General features: G+C 35.0%; 1 protein-coding gene across 7 annotated transcripts in view; it reads left to right on the forward strand.

The window, feature by feature from the left end:
• The window catches only part of DPP10 (dipeptidyl peptidase like 10), a 1,393,698-nt gene that overhangs the window by 1,292,949 nt on the left and 79,175 nt on the right, over positions 1–21,574 (forward strand). For all 7 annotated transcript variants that reach the window (XM_047722550.1, XM_047722553.1, XM_047722549.1 and 4 more), the window contains 2 exons: positions 7,076–7,173; positions 16,272–16,395. In XM_047722550.1, the coding sequence (XP_047578506.1) occupies positions 7,076–7,173; positions 16,272–16,395 (222 nt within the window). The remainder of the gene's footprint in view (positions 1–7,075; positions 7,174–16,271; positions 16,396–21,574) is intronic.

Here is a 21,574-nt window from a genome sequence, read left to right on the forward strand (position 1 = left end):
TTAGTATTTGTAGTAACATCAGTTATTATTTTGCCAGAGCATATTCTGGAACATACTTTATAACATGATGGGGTAGAGCCACAGCCAGGTGTCGCTAAGATAGATGGAATTGTTTTATTGAGTCAAGCAAACATGGAACTCTTGCCCAGCGAGCAAAACTGTTTTCAAATAAGGGAGCAGGTTACAAAAACATCTGGAGTGTAACTGTTATGTTTTTTTTCTTCCTATGGTATGACATCTTTGATAACTTAAGGTCTCTTTAAAAAAAAAAATACATTTCCCCTGTGTTTATATTACAAAGAAAAAGACTCATGAATGAGGCTTCTATGCATTAATCATATAAAGATGTTATAGGGAACCTTTTTACACATTTCAGCTCTTAATTAGGTAAGAGGTGGCTGCTAATTCAATGTAGAAGCTATGTTTTTAAGAGATTTTATTCTTTATTTGAGAGAGAGAGCAAGAATGCAAGAGAGAGCATAAACAGAAGGGGGTGCCAAGGGAGAGGGAGAAATAGACTCCCCGCTGATCAGGGAGCCTGCCAAAGGACCCTGGGATCATGACCTGAGCCAAAGGCAGATGCTTAACTGGCTGGACTGAGCCACCCAGGGGGCCCTCAGAAGCTACTTTTAAGCCATTGCTGAGTGAGTTGTACTTTGTTTCCCAAGCACAAGCATGATAGGTTTTATACCTTAATGTAACTTGTTCGTTACATTAATTGGGCATGGAATTGGACAAATTTCCCATCACATAGATTATTCTATGAAAGCATGGTTAGGGTAGGCATACTTTTCTTATTTTCCTGTCATCCACCAGACTCAAGTACTTAAATAGAGAAGAAAGGCAGGGAGGGAGGAGGGAAGAAAGACAGCCTTGGATATAGAGAGTCAGGGATAAGAAGAGAGTTTCCTCAGTGAGATTCTGCACTGTCTTGTTTGTTGTTATGTTTTTTCCCCCTCTCCATCCCACCTTCCTTCCATAGACTGTGGTATTAAACAGCTGGCTTACAGCTGAGAAGGACAACAAGGTTGAGAGGAATCCGGTTCTCCGATTTTGAAATATTATTTTTCGTGTCTTTTCTGGTTATAAATTAGAGGGCATATACACTCAGGGCTCTTCAGAAGAAAATGGCAACTTGACCTAATAAGAACAAAAAAAATCCACAGTCACCAGGAGATTTTTTTACTGTACTTCAGGTATATGACTTACCACTTCTCTAGTTTAGATTTGGTCATGTTTGATGAATGACAGTTTGTTCCTCTGTAGTGTATCTGCACCCCCCCCCAAGAATGATTGAAAAGGCTTCTCAAATGTATTAATTCTCATGTACGATAATGAAGGTTCACCTGACAGTTTAAATACAGAACGAAGTGGCATATTGTGAGAAGCATATGTGACCAGGCACGATATTCACACACGACTGTTTGGTTTTCTCACTGCACAAAGGGAATAAAATCAGCCCCAGGGAAGGAACAACATTTTGTAATTCATTTCCCAAGAGGAGTGGGGATCTTAGGACTCACAACGTAAGACCAAATGCCATAGGTGCGTTTTCAAATTGCCTTCTCAGTTAGGGGCTGCTGGTGCTTGAACTTGGACACTCCTAGAGCCTCTTAACTTTAACAGACTGAGGCAAACAAACAGACAAACAGAAATGTCTGAGCAAATTTACTTCGGAGGATCCTGGGTTGAGAAACCTAGACACTTCGTTATTAGTAAGTTATTATTTTATTAATTGTTTAATGTTTCTTAATAGTAAAGCTAGCCATAAAATAATAATATTTGCTATTGCATAAATCAGGTGTGCTAATAATATGCTTCATATTTTCAGAGAGACTTTTCACTTTTTTTTTTCCCCCTTATTTGGACCTCTTCACAATTTTCTCTACTTATGGATGGACAGACCAAGCTCTCTAAAAGGCTAAGTGCTTTTATAAAAGTCATAGTTATTTTGAGAACAGGGAAATAACTCAGATTTATTGATTCTATCCCACTCTGTAGAACTATCAGAGGTTAATTTGTATCTCTGAAAACATAGCTGGAATCAAAATTATCTTCTTGGAAACCTAACAAATATATCTGGAGCTCTGTTTGCTCCATTTACTCCTAATGACTTACCTATATATGTAGTGGGATATACATAGGATTCTTAGATGGTCTCACTCTTAGAAAAAGATAGAGAGGGATTTGTAATACAAGGTGAAAGTCCTGAATGTGTGTTAATGACTACCATTGAGGAGTATTAATCATTAAGAAAAGATAGCTATTCCTGGTGCCAAGCCGAGAGAAAGAATCTTAAGTCCTCAGAAGGTTTTTAGTAGGAAATCCCTGCCCAGGTATTTAAGACAACAGGACTCAAAAAAGCAAGATCTGGGCTTGATCCTTATTCTCCAGTTTCAGTATCATTTGGGGTATATCACTGGAACTTTGAAAAGTCTTATTATTTCCTGGTTTACAACAAAACATTTGCTAGGTCTTCCACCAACAACTGTATTATTTGGATTTGCTCTTACTTTTGTAATAAACTTCCAAAAAGTAGTACTTTGACATTGAAGTAATTCACAGAGTTCACACTAAATTGTGCTTCAAATTAAACTAGATTAAAATGAGTGCAGCAAATACTCAATGTGGTCAGATTTACTTATCAGAAATACTTACACTAAACAAATATATTTGTATTTTACTTAATTCAGCATGATTCAGAACTCATAAAATACTCTATCATTAGCAATTCAGCACAAAAGAGATGCACAGTTCTATCTCAGTAACCTCAGGTTAATCTTCTAATTAAAGCATTATCTCGTTTAATGACAATTTAGTTGCCAGTAAAATAAGGTTAATTATTATTGAGGCTTGTGTTTCAGAATCATAGAGGAAGGATTCTGTAGATATGCAGTCTTTCTGGCAATTGTGACTATAAAAAGCAAATAGGTGAACTCTTCTAATTTGCAAACTATTGAAATGATCCAAATATTAAAAAAGGTACAAATGAACTTGAAATGTGCACCTAATTTCAAAACTCCATGGAGAGATAAAAATCTAATTGAGATTATAGAATGCTGGACAGCTGAATTTTAGAAAGAGCCTGATGTGTTTTTTTTTTTTTTGTCTAAAATTGGCCACATGTGTACACAACTTTTATAATTTGTTTCCATGTAAAAGTTAACTGGGGTATCAGTAATCCTTTACAGGTATATGCATACAGAAACAAATAAGCTTTAAAAACAAAACAAAACAAACAAACAAACAAAAAACCCTGCTTTATGATTTGGTAATAACCATATATGTCTTTGACAAAGGATGTCATAAAATTATTAATCATTAATAAATCTGACAGAAACATCAAATTTAATTAAATTTCTTTTTCTTAATGAGCTTATTGAAGGATTTTAAAAATTAGCAGAATTTTTTACCAAGTAGTCAGTGTTTTAGTTACTATCTTCCTAATTCACTACTATATACTAGTTTAGACATTTTTTAAAAATTTAAGACTTTGATAGATAATCTTTTTGTTAGTCCATGTAACAAAATTATGAGATATTTATAGTTACAGAAAGGAAACCTACTTTGGCTCAAAACTTCTGACTTATGACATATTCTCAGTGAAATATTGTCTTATTTTTGATAATCTAATAAAATAATACTTGAGGATACTTAACATCTTGCTCATGGTCTGTATTTAGTCAGTAGCAGTCAAAATGTAAACCCAGGTTTCTCTGACTCATGGGTTAAGCTAAACTGGTTCTCACAATGTGGTACTTTTACCAGAATGATCAGCCTTATCTGGGAAACTGTAGAAATGAGATTTTCATGCCCCATGACATGAGAAATGCTGGTTAAAATCTTGTTAAACAAGCCCTCCAGTCCTCTGGGTAATTTTTTTCCCCTTTTCAAAAGATATTTATTTATTTATTTTAGAGATAGAGAGTGTGAGTGGAGGGAGGATCATAGGGAGAGGGGCAACCAGACCCCTGAGTGCAGAGCCTGATGTGGGGCTCAATCCCAGGACCTTGAGATCCTGACCTGAGCCAAAATCAAGTCAGACGCTTAGCTGACTGCACCACCCACGGACTCTTTGGGTACTTCTGATACAGGCTAACACCTCTGTTATGAGCTATAACTGAGCTATAATATATATCATTGTGTACATGTATGTATATGATAACATATGTTATTGGACATAAATACATTACTCTATGTACTAGTAATAATATATATTAATATATAATATAATATATATTACTGGAAAAAATATATATCAGAGTCTTATCAAATTTACATACAAATTATAGTTATCTGAGAGTCTTGTTAAAATAAAGAATCCTAGGCCCACACCTGGAGATTTTTGAGTTGGCGGGGGGCCCAGAATTTGTTTCTAAGATCCTGGGTGTTCCTGATGAATGCCACTGGTCAAAGATCAACACTTTGAATGGCACTACTAAATATTATGTCCCGACTCTGATTTTTAATAAACCTGGTCAAACTTGAGAAATGGTTAGATTAAAAAATATGGATAAGGCCAGTATTTTCAGGGCGACTCATGGCAATTAAATTGAAATGGGAATGATGTGAAAAGGAGCTCCTGTGTGTGGTAGAAGGCTAAATTGCCTGAGACAAATGTGCCCATGCACTTGAGGGGTTTAGAACAGTGAAAAGCTTTATAAAATCTGACACAAGAGCCTTCTCTGTGAGGCAGGATCATAGCTTATCTTCCAGGAATCCCTTCATTATATGAGCCATTTCCATAATCTCTCTTCATAGCATAGTGTTTCTGTAGCGAAGGACTTTCCTGACTCCTTCCATTGGCTCAAAACTTCTGAATTGTGTATGATGCACCCCCAAAGATATGCCAGTCATTTTTTTTTTACACCAAACACTAATGATGTGCAATATGTTGACCAGATGAATTTAAATAAAAAAGAAAAGACTATTTTTTTAGAGCAGCTTAAGGTTCACAAGCTGACAGGTAGAGAGAATTCACATGTGCCCCCTGCACACATAAACGTGCGGAGTCTCCCCATCATCAGCACCACTCCCTGCAGCAGCACATTTGTTACAACTGATGAAGCTATGCGTCATAATCCCCCAAAGTCCACCGTTGACATTACAGTTCACTGTGTGTGTTGTACGTCCTGCAGGTTTGGACAAATATATGATGACACGTATCCATCGTTATGGGATCACACAGTGGGATGATCCCTGAACATCCTCTGGGATCCATTCATTCATCCTTCTGCCTTCCCCTCTGTACTAGTTGTATTTACTAGCCTAACAACACAGTCCTTGAGGAGTTATTATGGACTACTGATGGAATGTGTTATGTTGCTTCTGGTCCTCTTCAACTTTGGGTTTTGGCAATGCCAATTACTTGAATGTGGATTTTTCTTTCTCATCTTTAAATCACTTTTTTAAAAGAATCACTTTTGTAATTCCCTTTGGATTTTTGTCCATCTTCTAACTCAACCCACTTTTTTTTTAATTTTTTTATTTTTTCAGCATAACAGTATTCATTATTTTTGCACCACACCCAGTGTGAATACCCAAGTTTTGTAGCAACATGGACGGGACTGGAAGAGATTATGCTGAGTGAAATAAGTCAAGCAGAGAGAGTCAATTATCATATGGTTTCACTTATTTGTGGAGCATAACAAATAGCATGGAGGACAAGGGGAGATGGAGAGGAGAAGGGAGTTGAGGGAAATTGGAAGGGGAGGTGAACCATGAGAGACTATGGATTGCATGCATCAACCCACTTTTAATGGCCTCTTTTTTCGTACATCTCGTATAGTCTTCTCCTAAAACATCCGCTGCTCCACGATGACACATCAGCACTTTGTTTAGGAACACAGTGCCCCACAAGCAGTCACCTGATTCTCTACATTATTTATTCACGCTAACATTCTCTTATTCATTCATTCAAACTGCTTGAGATGTATTGGAAAAAGGTCCCTGTTGTGCCCCCTACAAGTTCACAGTATATTTAGAAAAACTTTGGAGGCCATTGCCTGGGAACAAACTGAAGCAAAGCACAGCAGGGAAGAGCATCCTGGGTTTAAATAGTGGCTTCCCAGGTTATGGGATATCCACCTTCCACAGTTTCCTTAGCTTCTCCATTGTCATCTGGAAAATGGTTATAATTATTCTTAGGACAGAAGTAAGGATATTTAGTAAGATTATTCATGCAGTGCCTTTACTACATACTATGAGCCAGAGACATACTAATGTTCTAGGCTAGTTATTACCGATTCTTGTCCCTGTCTTTCTACTCATCTAACTATGTACTTAGTGAGGGCAGACTGCTCTGTGGCCCACCACCTCCCAAGGAGCACTTATACGTCATCTGGTATTTACTAAAGCTTAGAAGGGAACCGGAGGAAAGGGAAGGAGATACAAGATAATAATGGGGGAGAGGCAAACCATAGGAGACTCTTAACTATAGAGAACAAACTGAGGGCTGCTGGAGGGGAAGGGGGCATCAGGTAGTTGGGTGATGGGCATTAAAGAGGGCACGTGATATAATGAGCACTGGGTGTTACATGTAACTGATGAATCACTGAATTCTACCTCTGAATCTAATTTAAAAAAAAAAAAAAGGAAACCTAGGAATGTTTAATGCATTAGGATGGATTAGGTATTGGGGAATTTTAAGCATGTGTCACCCATACGGCAAATCCTTTTCTTCTTCAACTTTTTTTTTTTTTTTAATTAGCCAGCTTTTCTCATTGCATTTCTTATCCTATAATGTGAGTAGCAGCTTGTTCTACTAGTTGTTTTGTTAAGCCAGCCCTCCTGGTGTCATTCTAGGGAAAGAACACAGAAGCACTGCCTAATGAATAAACTCATCATGATTTTCCATCACCTTTAATTGTGTGACTAAAATGCTTGAGAAACAGCAATCTACAAAAACAATTGAAGGCAATCAGGTTGTTGAATTTAAAATCATTTCTACTTCAGAGAAATTAAACTTTTTCCCTGTTCTAACGTAAAATTATAAAGGAATCACACCACATTTTCTTTTTTCTCAATATATTTTAATGCTTAATATATTTGTATAACAATCTTCATTTTCTCAAAGGCAGGTCAAATGAACCCAACCGTCAAATTATATGTTGTAAACCTATATGGACCAACTCATACTTTGGAACTCATGCCTCCTGACAGCTTTAAATCAAGGTATGCGATTTCCATTTTACTTTTACTTAGAAATAATTATTTTAACTTCAATTATCATTTTGTTGCAATTTAGAGAGATGTGATCAGCTCAGCAAATCCACTTGAATATAAATCTGAGGTTGTCCCATTAGTGCAGGGATGAACTCATTCTGGGTTTCTTGTTGTTCCCAGGGAGCATTTAAAGTTTCAAGGTGATTAATAGCACCAGAAAATGACTAAATTGTAGTGATATTGAGAATTAGACTTTTTGCAGGAGACGTGACAAGGAGATGGGGGCAAAGGATAATTTTCCATTGAGTGTTCTTCCTGAGAATAGTTACTCCATTTTTTTTTTTTTAATGGTCCTCTTTAAAAGAGTACAATTTTCTTAGAGTTTGTGTAGGTTTTCCAGCAGAAATTCTCTCCATAGCTTGGGGGTGATTCCCTAGCTTTCTTCTCCAGGTAGGATAATGTAATAAGATGTGTTTCAAAATATCCTACATAAGAATCCTACTTATCTAAGAAATTTGAATGGAGAGAAAAAAAAAAAACACCACATTTAGTATGTCATAGCATAATTTTAGTATTAGTAAAATCTCCAGTAGCAGACAATGGATCAAATAACCATGTGGATTTTAAAATTCAGAGTGATCTGAAACTTCAGGGGTATTCTGTCAATTAGTGCAACCCTCTGAAATTTTTACAACTGTCCTCGTGATGGAATATGTAGCTGATTTAGGAAAATACTTTCAAATACTGAGTGATATGGGGCTAAGCTCAAACTGTTTTGATGCCATCAACCATCAGTGCTGGGGGACTGATTCAAATATAAATTCCACTCAAATGTTCCAGTGATGTATTTGGGAAAATTCCATCACAGTTGCAGATTTTCACAGACAGTGGAGCTGGCAGTGTGTGGAAATTTTCTCAATTTTAAAGTTATTAAAAATTTATGGACTGCTTACACTGGAAGGTCACCCATAGCCACCTAAAACAATCTGTTCCTATTATTGAGGGAAAAGAGGAGGCCCAGAGAGAAAACAGAACCCCAAGATTAGTTGGTAACAGAGGTAGGAAATATAGTAAAGCCTGTTTCGAGTTACATACCATTTCATGCAGGTCATGATGGAAGACCTTACAGGGCTGTTGGAATTGACATTTAGAAAGCAGTAGAGTTGACCAAATCAGATAGGAACCCTATACTGAACTCAGTCAACCAGCCATGGAAGAATTAGTCACAAATGAAGCAATTATGGAAGCCATTAGTATTTTATGTGGTCCTGAGCTCTTATCTTTTTCTGATTCATTTAATGCTCTGAATTAACAGGAAAAGGGCACTAGCCTGGAGTGTTTGAGTCACAACTCTGCCACCATTTCATTACATGAGCTTGGACAAGTCACTCTACGTCTCTCTGGTCTGAATAACCTCATTTTAAAGTAGTAATTTTTTGTTTTCCTCAGTCTTTTGAAACCTTTGAAATATAAATCAACTTTACAATATCCAGCTTCTTTTTAAGAAAAGGTGGTCATTCTGAACCTTGATGTTATAACCCAAGACTGTCACCAAACACAAAAATTCTTGAAGACAGAACCAGTTGTTATTTATTGGGTTATTAGTTAAGTATATATCTGTAATATTCAAAGTACAATATGATAAAATTAGTCATCCATGGCAAAAGGTATCACATATCCTTAGATATAAATCCAATACACAGAATAAAATATGAGATCCCACTAAGAGTGAGGAAGAATATTGTAAAGAAAAATCTCTTAAGTGTAATTCAAGTATGTTGGTGTCATGATAAACTTGGTCTGCAGTTTGGGGAAAGTCAGTAATACCTTATCTATATAATGCACTGAACAATTTTGCTTTTTCTCCCTCAGGGTCTTATGTAAGTGCCACCTACAGCATGTGAAATATACCAAAATGTATGATTTTTGTTGAAAAACTCAAGATCAAGGTTTACTTCAAAATTGATAATTTTAAGATTCACCCCAGCTCAGTTTTACAGAAATGTATTTCCTTACTCATCTGTTTCTGGTAGGAAGTTTCAGTCCAATTCACAGAAGAGTAATAAATGAATTTTAGATCATCCGCATTTAGTCACTCTGAGCATAGGTGTTACTTAGATGGGCTCAGAAACACACAAACGAATGAAATAGATATATCCATGGTGCGCATCAAGGAAAGTTGCATTCATCTGACTGCACATAAGATGGAAACCAAACTTATTTTTTCATTGGTTTTGTTTTAGGATTATGAACATCTCTAATATTTAATACATAGTACATTAGCCATATAGAAATTAGCTAGGAAACTGTTGTGCTCTCCTAGTTAGAGATCTAAAAGAGCATGTTATTCTTCATAATTTAGTGTTCAGGGTCCTAGAAATTAAACAGATGACACAGTCAAGAATGATAAGTGAAATGCAGTTAGTTGAGGGACTATTAACAAAAACATGAGCAGAATTAAGGGGAAACTCACAAAGGATGAGAAAGCAACTCTAAGTCTGCAATAGGGAAAAACTGCTGCTGTTTCAGGACTGAAAGAATGAGGTCCAGGCTCAGTTATGAATCCTGAAGAGGCTTGCAGCTGAACACAATGGCCAAGGAGGAGCTGTCCACAGACCGAGCAATTCAGTCATTGCCAAACCACACCCGAGTAGAAAGTGGGTCCTGGGAATTAATACCTGAACTCACTCTCCTCCCAAACTTGAAAGTTCCTGCAGAGGCCTTCCACTGGCAAGGCAGCCTCACTGTAGAGGCTGCAGGTGTGGAGAACTGGAGAATGGACCTGGCAAATGAAGAATATTCCATATAAATAATTTAAGAATAATATTTGCCATAAGAAGTTTATTATACTTTATGCATGTGTTGGTGATGACCATATGAGGACACGGTGATTTTTCTGAAGCCACGTGAGAAAGTATTCTGTATCTGTCTGGTGCTGTTTCTATCTCTGTATCTCTGTCTCTGTATCTTTTTCTGTGTGTGTGTGTGTATGTGTGTGTGTTTCAATCTCTCTATTTCTATACAAACACACAAACACACTCATACACAAATCTACATACACATATCTGTGATTTATCTTATTAATGCATGTGCTTCTACAAACCTGCTGTATTCTTCTCATGCGCACTTCACTAAGTTGCATTAGCGTACTTTGGACCTGGAGTTTTCCATGGTGACTAACACCTGTTTCCCTCTCTAACTTATTTGCCTTTTTCTCCTAATTTACGCTACCATGTTATTCTTAAATCTTCCTAAGCTAACTCAGATTCTTTTTTGTGTTTTAAAAATTTTAGATATAAAATGCATAAGTTAAATTTTTGGTACCAGTATTAGTAGCACTATTCTCATATTAGTGACAGAACTCCTACAAATTCCAAGAAATACAGATCATTTTTTATTTTTTCAAGTTTATAAGTACAAACATGCATTAATTAATTTACTAGTAACATACTTTCCCCATGCCTTATTAAGACCATCAAATGCTCCGGAGAGGGTGGTGGGGTTATAGATATTGGAGAGGGTATGTGCTATGGTGAGTGCTGTGAAGTGTGTAAACCTGGCGATTCACAGACCTGTACCCCTGGGGCTAATAATACATTATATGTTTATTAAAAAATTAAAAGATTAAAAAAAAATAAAGACCATCAAATGCCCTTTTTGGAGTTTGTGTTGGGTTCATAGCTACCCATATCATTTGATATTCTATTTAAGCTCTCAATAACAGTATACTCAAATAATTCATTCTGTAATAATTGTTTACTTTTTTGTACATTATCTAAGCATCTGTATTTTATATTATCTTTAGATACGCATATGGCAATTCTGTTACTTTGTGCAGTTATAAACCTTATCTTTTGTTTTTTTCTTTTTGGGACTTCCTTTTTTTCCACTAAACTTGAACTTCATCTCTTATCCTCTCATAATATCACCCTCGTGGCAGTAGTAATTATTAAATGTGTATGTACACACCTAAATAGGGAGGAAGATTTATAAGATAAATAGAAAGATGGTCTTTTATGGCTTTAGGTACCTTATAAACTGTATTCTTTGACTCCCACTCCAAAGAGCAAGATTTGTTTAGAATTTATAAATCATTTGTTTTGGTCTGTTGATTGTTTATTTGGCTCGGTGATAGATTTATAACAACTCATGTTTTTTTTTTTTTTTTTTTTTTTTTAAAGATTTTATTTATTTATTTGACAGAGAGAAATCACAAGTAAGCAGAGAGGCAGGCAGAGAGAGAGGAGGAAGCAGGCTCCCTGCTGAGCAGAAAGCCCGATGCGGGGCTCGAACCCAGGACCTGGGATCATGACCTGAGCCGAAGGCAGCGGTTTAACCCACTGAGCCACCCAGGCGCCCATAACAACTCATGTTTATAAGTGTAATAGAAATATGTCTCCAAGCTAGAATCAGCATTCAGTAGACCTTGTTTAACACCAGATACTTAAACTCTAGTCAAAGAATGTAAAACAAATTTCAATTCATTTATATGGCTTTAAAAAGAAACTAAAAGGATACCATAACTTGGAGAAAGACATAATTTCCCTTCCTTTTTCTTTCTCACACACTCCTTCATTTTTTCAAAAAATATATTTGTGATTCAGCTAAAGATCCTCTATCAAACAAAATCAGATTATGAATGCAACTTTTCTTCAACAGGAATTCAGCTCATACTCTTATCTTTAATTATTGTCTGTATTGATTCTTCAGAATGTAGCACAGTAGGAACTCAGATAATGCCCCTTTATGAACATTCCAGACCCATTTGGGAGTTAGATGATTCATCTCATCTTAAGGGAAAGGAACGTTTTACAAATTTTTACACTATGAACGTAAGGTATTGTAAGCATTATGTATCATTATTTGGATTTATAATTAAGATTTTAAAAATACACGTTTAAGTTGGGTTATGGACATTGGGGAGGGTATGTAAAATGGTGAGTGCTGTGAAGTGTGTAAGCCTGACGATTTACAGTACTGTACCCCTGACGCAAATAATGCATTATATATTAATAAAAATAATAAATTAAAAAATACATATTTAAGTTCTGGTGGAAAGATTTTTAATTCTTTTTTTTGGGGGGGCGGGGGGCGGTTTGGGGGAGAGAGAATTTTTTTTTTTAATTTTATTTTTTATAAACATATATTTTTATCCCCAGGGGTACAGGTCTGTGAATCGCCAGGTTTATACACTTCACAGCACTCACCATAGCACATACCCTCCCCAATGTCCATAACGCCAACCCCACTCTCCCAAACCCCCTCCCCCCATCAACCCTCAGTTTGTTTTGTGAGATTAAGAGTCACTTATGGTTTGTCTCCCTCCCAATCCCATCTTGTTTCAGGGGAGAGAGAATCTTAAGCAGGCTCCACCCTAGCACAGAGTTCCGCAAAGGGCTCCATCTCATGAGCCTGAAATTTTGACCTGACCAGAAATCAAGAGTCAGAAGCCACTCAGGCGCCCCCTGGTGGAAAGATTTTTTATAGTAATGAATTCTATAGATCTTTCCACAGGTTGGCATTTGTCTGTTGTTTTGAGGAAGTTGTTATACTTTGTATTCAGATATCTCCAGGCTGAAGAGTAATGGTAGCATTTTGTCTTTGGTTTCTCCTTACTCTGTGTCTCTGACATTATTTTATTTATTTGAAATCTTTCTTTAGTCATCCACCCTTTGTGACCCATTATTTTTAGCGTGTATCACTGATGTGACATTGTAATATTAGCTGTCACGCTTGAGAGCACCATGCTTTTTCTTCTGTATCATTGAAGTATGCCTAGTCTACAGTTTTTTTCTGCTAAAGAATATTTGTGTCTTAAAAAAATCAAATTAAGAAATTATTCTATGTTCATGAAAATGCCCTAAATGACCCTTCTTACAAGTAATCCATAGTTACTAACAATGGTCTTTGCAGATCACTAGCCATGACTTGGTCATACATGCCATTACAATACAGGCATGGGTAGAGATCCTGGATTATCTGGAAGAGAGTGAGCTCAGTGCAACTATATGTATACAAAGATTATGTTATGAACACAGAGTAATGATTGGAGAGAAAGCCAGTGAAAACACAGGTGTGACTTCTAACATAGTATCTTTCTGCTAGTGATGCTAGGCCTCCATTCCACATACCCCTGTAAACAATTAGATCTTCTGTGCCAGACCACTCAGCTGATTCAAAGTCTTTCTTGAGTGCAGTCCACCTAACCCACTTGTCTCTGTGGCTCAAGAGGGTGAGCTCCTTGCGGACTTCCTGGGTAATCCGGAGCCACGGATACTACGAACAAGCAGGAAAGACAATTATAAGGAGGGGGCAGTTCTGCTAGTCACTGGTTGTGGGACACCAGATCTAATGTGTTCATGATATGGAGTTCCAGGAAGACAGCCACATCAGCAGCAGGCAGGCCAAGAGTGTGATTTCTAAGTAAGGGCCTTTCCCTAATCCCTCATTCAGAGGAAGCCTGATTACTTATGAGAAAACTAAGGAGAGCTGCACTTAGGATCCTGGAATAAGCAAAGAAGGAATACAGGATGTGTCTTACTTCTTATGGGTCAAGCTCTATTTTAACTTTCATTTTAGGTAACCCCAACTCTTTATCATGGAAATTTCAGTGGCTTGAAATTACCCCTGAAAAACCTTATAAATTCAATTTTGAGAGCAACTCTTATCTTTCAGATTATAAATAAGGTCAATACTAAGTTCACATCATGCTAAATTCTCCTTATAGGCAACTAGATACATTTTGTACAAACACAAAATAATCACAGTATTTAATCAAAGAGAAAGATGAGTGGTATAACTATGAATTAATTACTTTAACTTAATTTTACACCTAAATTAGTGTACCCCTTACAAAAAAATCACTTATTCACCAGATTTGCCTTGGTTGTATTTTAGTTGCTTTTCTATTATGAAATCCTTTTTAAAAGTCAAGATTTTCCATCATAGATAATAAATATGTGTCTGTGTCTGTGAAGACATTATAAAGAAGATGTTCTTGCAACATTACACGTGAGGGCTACTTTGAAAGGGAAAACACTCAAGATGAATATTTAAATTATGTTTTGTTGTTACAGTTGTTATATATTTTAAAAATTATTCATGTTGGTTGTCATCTCATTTGACACAATATGTAATATTACTCGCTTAACTAAGATAAATTCCCGATTGAGTTTGAAAACTTGTATCTACCAGTTCTATCTAGATTTTTCTATAAATATAACCTCCTTGATTTTACAGTGTTTGGTCAGTTGTTTACAATAACCAAATTATCTTCAATTCTAAACAACATTTATAACAATCAGAAATATATATTGTCAGAATTCAGGGTTTCTTTTCCTGGTTATAGTATCCATTGTCATTTTTCTCCATGATAAATTCTTTAGATAAATCCATTAAAAGTTAATACCTATATTTTCCCCTTTTCAATATTCATACTGCTGAATATGATAATGCATGCAAAATAAATCAGTTTAAACCAAAACACAGTAAAAATGAACTGGATATGATTCTTTGAAGAATCACAAGGCCCACTCCTTTGGCCAAAGATTAATCCTAAACCAGTTAGTTGCACATGTGATTCAAAGTTGTCTTTGTTAACTATTCAGAGAACTTTCACTGAGTTTCTTGGCATTTTGAAGTGAGACTTAGCTGGTTTTGAAAGCTGTCAGCGGTCTTAGATTGTTGAAGAAAATATGGCAGGCTTCACTGTATGCTAAGTTTTGCTTGCCCTTCTGCTGACATCTTCACTTTCTGATGGGCTAATCGGTTTTGTGGAGGAAGCAGTAGCTTTTCAGAAATGTTAGAAATGTAAGATTCATGTAGCTAAATGTCTAACCCACAAGTGTCTAAGGACAAGTGATTTGTATCACAAAGCTTTTCTACTCATACATGATTTTTCCCTAAGTGACATAAAAACTGCATGAATTTTTAAAAATATTTATTTATATATTTGAGGGAGGGAGGGGCAGAGGGAGAGGCTCTTCAAGCAGACTCCCCACTGAGCATGGAGCAACAGGGTTCCTGATCTCACCGCCCATGAGATTGCCGCCAAGAGTTGTATACTTAACAGACTAAAGCGCCCAGGTGCCTCTGGGTGGGTTCATTTGAAGACTGTGCTCACAGATGCCACTTTAAATCATCTCATCTGTTCCGAAGCTGGGGAAATTTTTTGAAAAGTTTTTTTTTTTTTTTCTTTTCATCATAAATTGAATCAGTGTTGACTACTGCATTTTGTCTGTGTGGATTGAGGGATTTTTTGATATAGTATGTAAATTTCCAATCACAGAATCTACAATGAAAGAAATACAAACTAACTATAGGGAAAAACATAAGCTTTCCCAATCTAGAAATAGCCTGAGAACATCATAGGCTCCAGTAATTAGCGTCCTCACTATATGGAAAATTCAGTAGCCCCTCATCTCCATCAGTTTAATTCCTTCTTTGTTTTAAACTGTTTCAAATAAAGAAGACTTTAAAAAATTAATATATATATATGCATATGTGTATATATGAACATATGATGTATATGACTGGAACTGGCCCTTGACTCACAACTGAGAAAGACCACACACAAAATTAAATAAAAACTAATAGCTCTATCATGCAAGTCCCCATGGGTAAAGTGAAATAAAATGGAGATCATGCGTAAGAAATAATTATTAAGTGAAGAATAAGTTTTGCCTTTTAGTTGATTTTACTTTTTACAAAAATAAAATGCAGCTTAAAAATTTATGCTTATTACACGTTAGTGCTAATCAATACACAGTTTAAAAATTATTCATATGTCTATTATCTTGATTATTTTTATTTTTCCAAGGATTTCCTTTCTGGGATATCAATCACTTTCATATTTATTCTCAAATTCTTGGTACATTTGCATGGGTATGTAAATGCACATGTGTTTACATACACACACATATTTGTATTTATGTGGGAGTATTCAGAATAGCAGATGTGTATGTGTACATAAATAGAAATTAATATGATGTGGCATCCTTATAATGCTTCATTTATCCTTGCATATAAAATAACAAGTGTATGTTATTAGTACTGTACAGGTTCTCTGGCTCTAAATGTAAATTTTGTTGTTGTTGTTTCCCAACTAGAGAATATTATATCACTATGGTTAAATGGGTAAGCAATACCAAGACGGTGGTCAGATGGTTAAATCGGCCTCAGAATATCTCCATCCTCACAGTCTGTGAGACTACCACTGGCGCCTGCAGTAGAGTGAGTATAATTTGCTTTTCTCTTATGGTTAAAATGAAGTACTTTATGCTACTCTCAAAGGGATATCAGGCAATCCATTGTACAAAGACCAATATTTAACCTCCAGAGGTAGTTGGGAAAGAGTCATTCTATTGGAAGTATATACTTTAATCCATAAATCATCCAAACTTTGAAGTGAGAGATATGGATGATAAACAAAAGAGGAAAAAAAAAAAGACCAAACTGTAAAAAAAATGAATTCTTTTATAGTATAAAGTGGAGTCTAAACCACATTAGTTTAATTCTCAAATACATCTTTTTCTCCATATTTTGAGTTTGATTAACTTAGGAATGTGGAATGTTTTTCCTTTCTTCTTCAACCACATTCCAGTAATTCCATCTTTTTTTGGTAGTTCAGATTAGTCTTCTAAAATAATGAACAGTGTCTCTTTTATAAAATTAAATAAGAGTAAAAAAAAAAACTGTTCCTTGAACCATTGTGTTTTGAAAGCAGGTTGTATTTCTATTTCTCTAATCAGTTTTTATAAGCTCTGCAATAAATCCTATATGTAATTCTTAAAGTTCTTAACTGAGGGTATACTGTAATTGTTATTGTGTATATGCCTGTATTGGTGGGTAGTAAAGTATTCCCAGTTACTTAACAACAGAGTTTTCAAACTTCTATTTCTGGACAAGATGGAGTAAATTTTGCCAGCCTAACCTCTCTGCTGTAGATAACTATAAACCTATGTAAAATGAATTAAACAACTACTCTCAGATACTGGACCATAGCAGGATCAGGACATAAAAAGTGAAATAATGTAAACATATAAGATAAGCCTAGCTTTCTGTAGGGCACACACACAGTGCAAGCTAATGGAGTCCTAGAAAAGCTCAGTGGTATCACTGATCCAAGTCGGCAGGGAGAATCAGTTTGAAGCTCTCGTGGTGGCTGAAATTTGCAGGATAAGTACCACAAGATTTGGAGCTATAGAGAGAAGAGCTCCAGCAATCTATGTAAAGGACCTCTTAGGACTTTAGCTCTTAAAATTAAAAAAAAAAAAAAAAAAAAAAAGACTTTAGCTCAATGCTTAACTGTGCAAGTACAGGACACACTTCACAAAGAGAGAAGCAAATAGAGAATCTGCAGGTTTCGTAATGCTTGGAGACTTTGGAGTGCTGAACAGCAAAAACTAGAGCACTCTCACTAGAGCACCTTTGCATTCAACTCACAGCCCAGAAAGAAAAATGCATTAGAAATAAGGCTGTTCTATACTCTTTACAGTAAACCTTTATATCAAGCTGGAAAGGATCAAGTACATGCCTATAAATTAACTGTCTTCCTAGAACAAAGCTTACTCTTTTAAATGGAGAATTAAAAATTTAAAATATCAATTACACAATCAAAACATACTATACATGTAGAAAAATAGAAAATGCAACCTGCCTACCTCCCTTCAAAAATAGTTATAAGAGCAGACTTACACAGAATAGAGATGTTAGAATTAACAGGTACAGAATTTTTTTAAAGCTGTTTGAAAGATTCTTGGCAAATTAAAGGGTGGCCCTAATTTATAAATAGATGAGATATTTCAGTAGGGAAACAAAACTATAAAATACAAAACAATGGAATTTCAGGAACTAAAGAGAACAGTATCTGAAATGAAAAAAATGTCTGGATGGATTAAACACAAATTGGACATTGTTGTAGTCAGGGAATAGAAACAATCCAAACTGAAGTCTGGAGGGAAAAAAGACTGAGGGGGGGAAAAAAAAGGAACAAAGCCTAAGCTACGTATGTAATAATTTGAGCTGTTGTATATGAGGGATGTAATACACACAGAAGGCAAGGTTTGAGATGTTGGGGCAGAAAAACAAAAAAAGAAATAATAACTTAAAATATCCCAAATTTGAAGAAAAACCATTAACCCATGTATCTAAGTTAGCAAATCCCAAACAGAATAAAAACAAAGAAAAAAAAATAGGCACATAACACTCAAATTATTGTAAACCAAAGATTATGAGAAAAGTTTCAAAAGAGCCTGAGAGAAAAATATGTTACATATGGAGGAATAGAATAATGAAAATTACTGCCTCTCTCTCATCAGAAATGATAGAAGCCAGAAAGCAATGGAATACATTTTTAAAGAAGTGAAAGAAAAACAGTGTAAACCAAAAGTCTGTATACTCTGAAAGTATCTTTCAAAAATGAAGACAGACATATTCAGATAAATAAGATCTGAGATAATTTATCACAAGTAGATCTGCTTAAGTAACATGAAATGAAGTAATTCAGTCTGAAAGAAATAGCATCAAATGAAACCTCAAATCTAAATGAAGGAAGGAAAGGTGCTCCAAATGACAAACATATGAATAAAATAAAATAAAAATATTTTCTAGTTTTTATTTTTTCTAAAAGTTAAATGATAACTTAAATAAATCAAAACTGTCAAACTAAAAGTCTTGTGTACAGTGAAAGAAACAGTCGACTAAATGAAAAGCCAACCTGTGGAATGGAAGAACATGTTTGCAAATCATATATCTGATAAGGGGTTAATATCTAAAGTATTTTTAAAATATCTCCTTCAACTAGATAGCAAAATAAAACAAAAACAAACAAAACAAAACCCCCAATAATCTAATTTAAAAATGGGCAAAGGACCTGAATAGACATTTTTCCAAAAATATGAAAAGGTGTTCAACATCACTAATTGTTAGGGAAATGCAAATCAAAACCTCACTGAATTAATCACCTCATGCCTGTTAGGATGGGTAGTATCAAAAAAGACCAGAGAGAATTGCTGGTGGGGAAGTGGAGCAAAGGAAACCCTGTGCCCTGTGGTAAGAATTTATGTTGGTACAGTCACTATGGAAAACAGTATTGCAGATCCTCAAAAAATTAAAAATAAAACTTCCATATGATCCAACAAATCAAATTCTGGATATGTATCTGAAGGAAATAAAATCACTGTCCAAAGATATATTTGCAAGCCCATGTTTGTTGCAGTGCATTATTTACAATAGCCAGTACGGGTAAAACAAAACAAAACAAGTGTCCATCAATGGATGGATGGACTAAGAAAATCACACACACACACACACACACACACACACACACACACACACACACACCCCACACTAGAATACTGTTTAGCCATAAAAAAAGAAGAAATCCTGTTATTTGTGACGATAGGGGAGGAACCTTGAGGGCATTTATTATGAGTGAAGTAAAGACAAATACTGTATGATCTTGCTTATATGTGGAATAAAAAATAAAAACAGAAAAAGATTAGTGTTTGTGAGGTGTGAGGGTGGGGAAATTGAGTAAAGGTGGTTAAAAGGTACAAACTTCCAGTTACAAGATAAATAATTTCTGGGGATGTAATGTATGACATGATGACTATAGTTAACAATACTTCATTGTATATTTGAAAGTTGCTAAGAGAGTAAACCTAAAATGTTCCCAACATAAAGAAAAAAATGTAGTTACTTTGGGTAATGGATGTTAACTAAACTTGCAGAAATCATTTCATAATATATACATGTATCAAATCATTATGTTGTACACCCTGAACTTATACAACGTTATATGTCAATTATATTTCAGTAAAACTGGAAAAAAAAGAAATAAATTTTACCATTTTTACAATTTCCAGAAAGTGGAGAAGGAAACTTTTCAATTCATCTTATAAGCATAGCATTATCCTATTACCAAATCAAGGCAAGGACTTTATGAGAACAATTTAGACTGATACATCTCATGCACATGTATACAAAAAATTCCTTAAACATATTGATATATCATCTATGGCAATATAGAGAAGAGTGCATTATGACTAAATGGGGTTTATTTTGGTAACTTATGATTGGTTTAATACTGAAAACCAATCAATGTTACTCATTATTTTAACAGAAAAAAAAACAAGTATCTCAGTAGATGAAAAATAAAAAGCAGTTGACAAAACTTAATATTTACTCTTGATAACTTTCAATATAAATGAATAGAAAAATATCCTTAATTTGATAAAGAATACCCCCAGAAAATACCTCAAAGTTATACTCTATGGTAAAACACTTTCCTTACCTTCATGTCATCAATAAGGTAAAGATCTACATTCTCACTGTAGTGTGGAAACTTTATTAGAGACTCTAACCAGAATAACTTGGCAAGGGATAAATATCATGATGATTGATAAGGAAGAAATAAAATTCTCTTTATTTGTAGTTGTCATTATTACATGAATAAAAAGTAAGACATCTGCAAAAACAAAAACAAACCCGCCCAAAAAACACAAAAAAATCCACCCTAGAATGGGTCACAATTCACAAGTCAGTGTACCAACTTAAACTGCTAAATTTCCTGATTTTTATTTTACTGTAAAAACCATGTATGTATACAGGATACTATAAATTTCTTAAGAAATGCTTACTGAATTATTTAGGGGTGAATGGATATAATGCCTCTAAACTATCAAATTATTTAGAAAAAAAAGTATGTTTCTAACAACTTTTAATTGATTTTGAAAAAAAAATATGCTTTTCCCTTTCTTCAAATGGTTTTGTTTCTATATCGAGAGATATAGAAATAAAGCAAATGGAACAAAATATAAATAAATGAGGAATATGTCTAAAGGCTATGCAGGTGTTTCTTGAACTAATCTTTTAGAACAAAATGTGTTCCTATATACTCATAATATTACAATGAAAAATAAAAATGCCACTAAAATTTTTAAAACATTAAATACATAAGGATAAATTTAACAAATAGTGTGCAAAATCCCCATATTGAAAACTACAACATTTCTGACACACATTAAGAAAGACCTGAATAAATAGAAGCTATACCACATGCTGGACTTGAAAGGCTGAATATTACAGGTGGCATTCTACTCAGAGTGAACTAACTGTAGTTTCAATACAACACGAATTCCCAGAAGATTTGGGAATTTCTGTAGAAACAGGCTGATTCTAAATGAATATGGCAGTGCAAAAGACCTGATGATTAAACCTTGTTAAAAAACAAAAACAAAACCAAAAATGTTGGAGAAGTTGCACTCCTGGATTTCAAGAATAACTAAAAAGCAACAGAAACTGAGGGACTGTGGTGGAGGCATAAGGACACACAACTAGATCAACGAACTAATAGAGTTTGCAGACATAGATCTGTATTTATATGATCAACTGATTTTTTTTAAAGATA

This window comes from Lutra lutra, chromosome 3, assembly GCF_902655055.1.
Source record: "Lutra lutra chromosome 3, mLutLut1.2, whole genome shotgun sequence".
Lineage (NCBI taxonomy): Eukaryota > Metazoa > Chordata > Mammalia > Carnivora > Mustelidae > Lutra > Lutra lutra.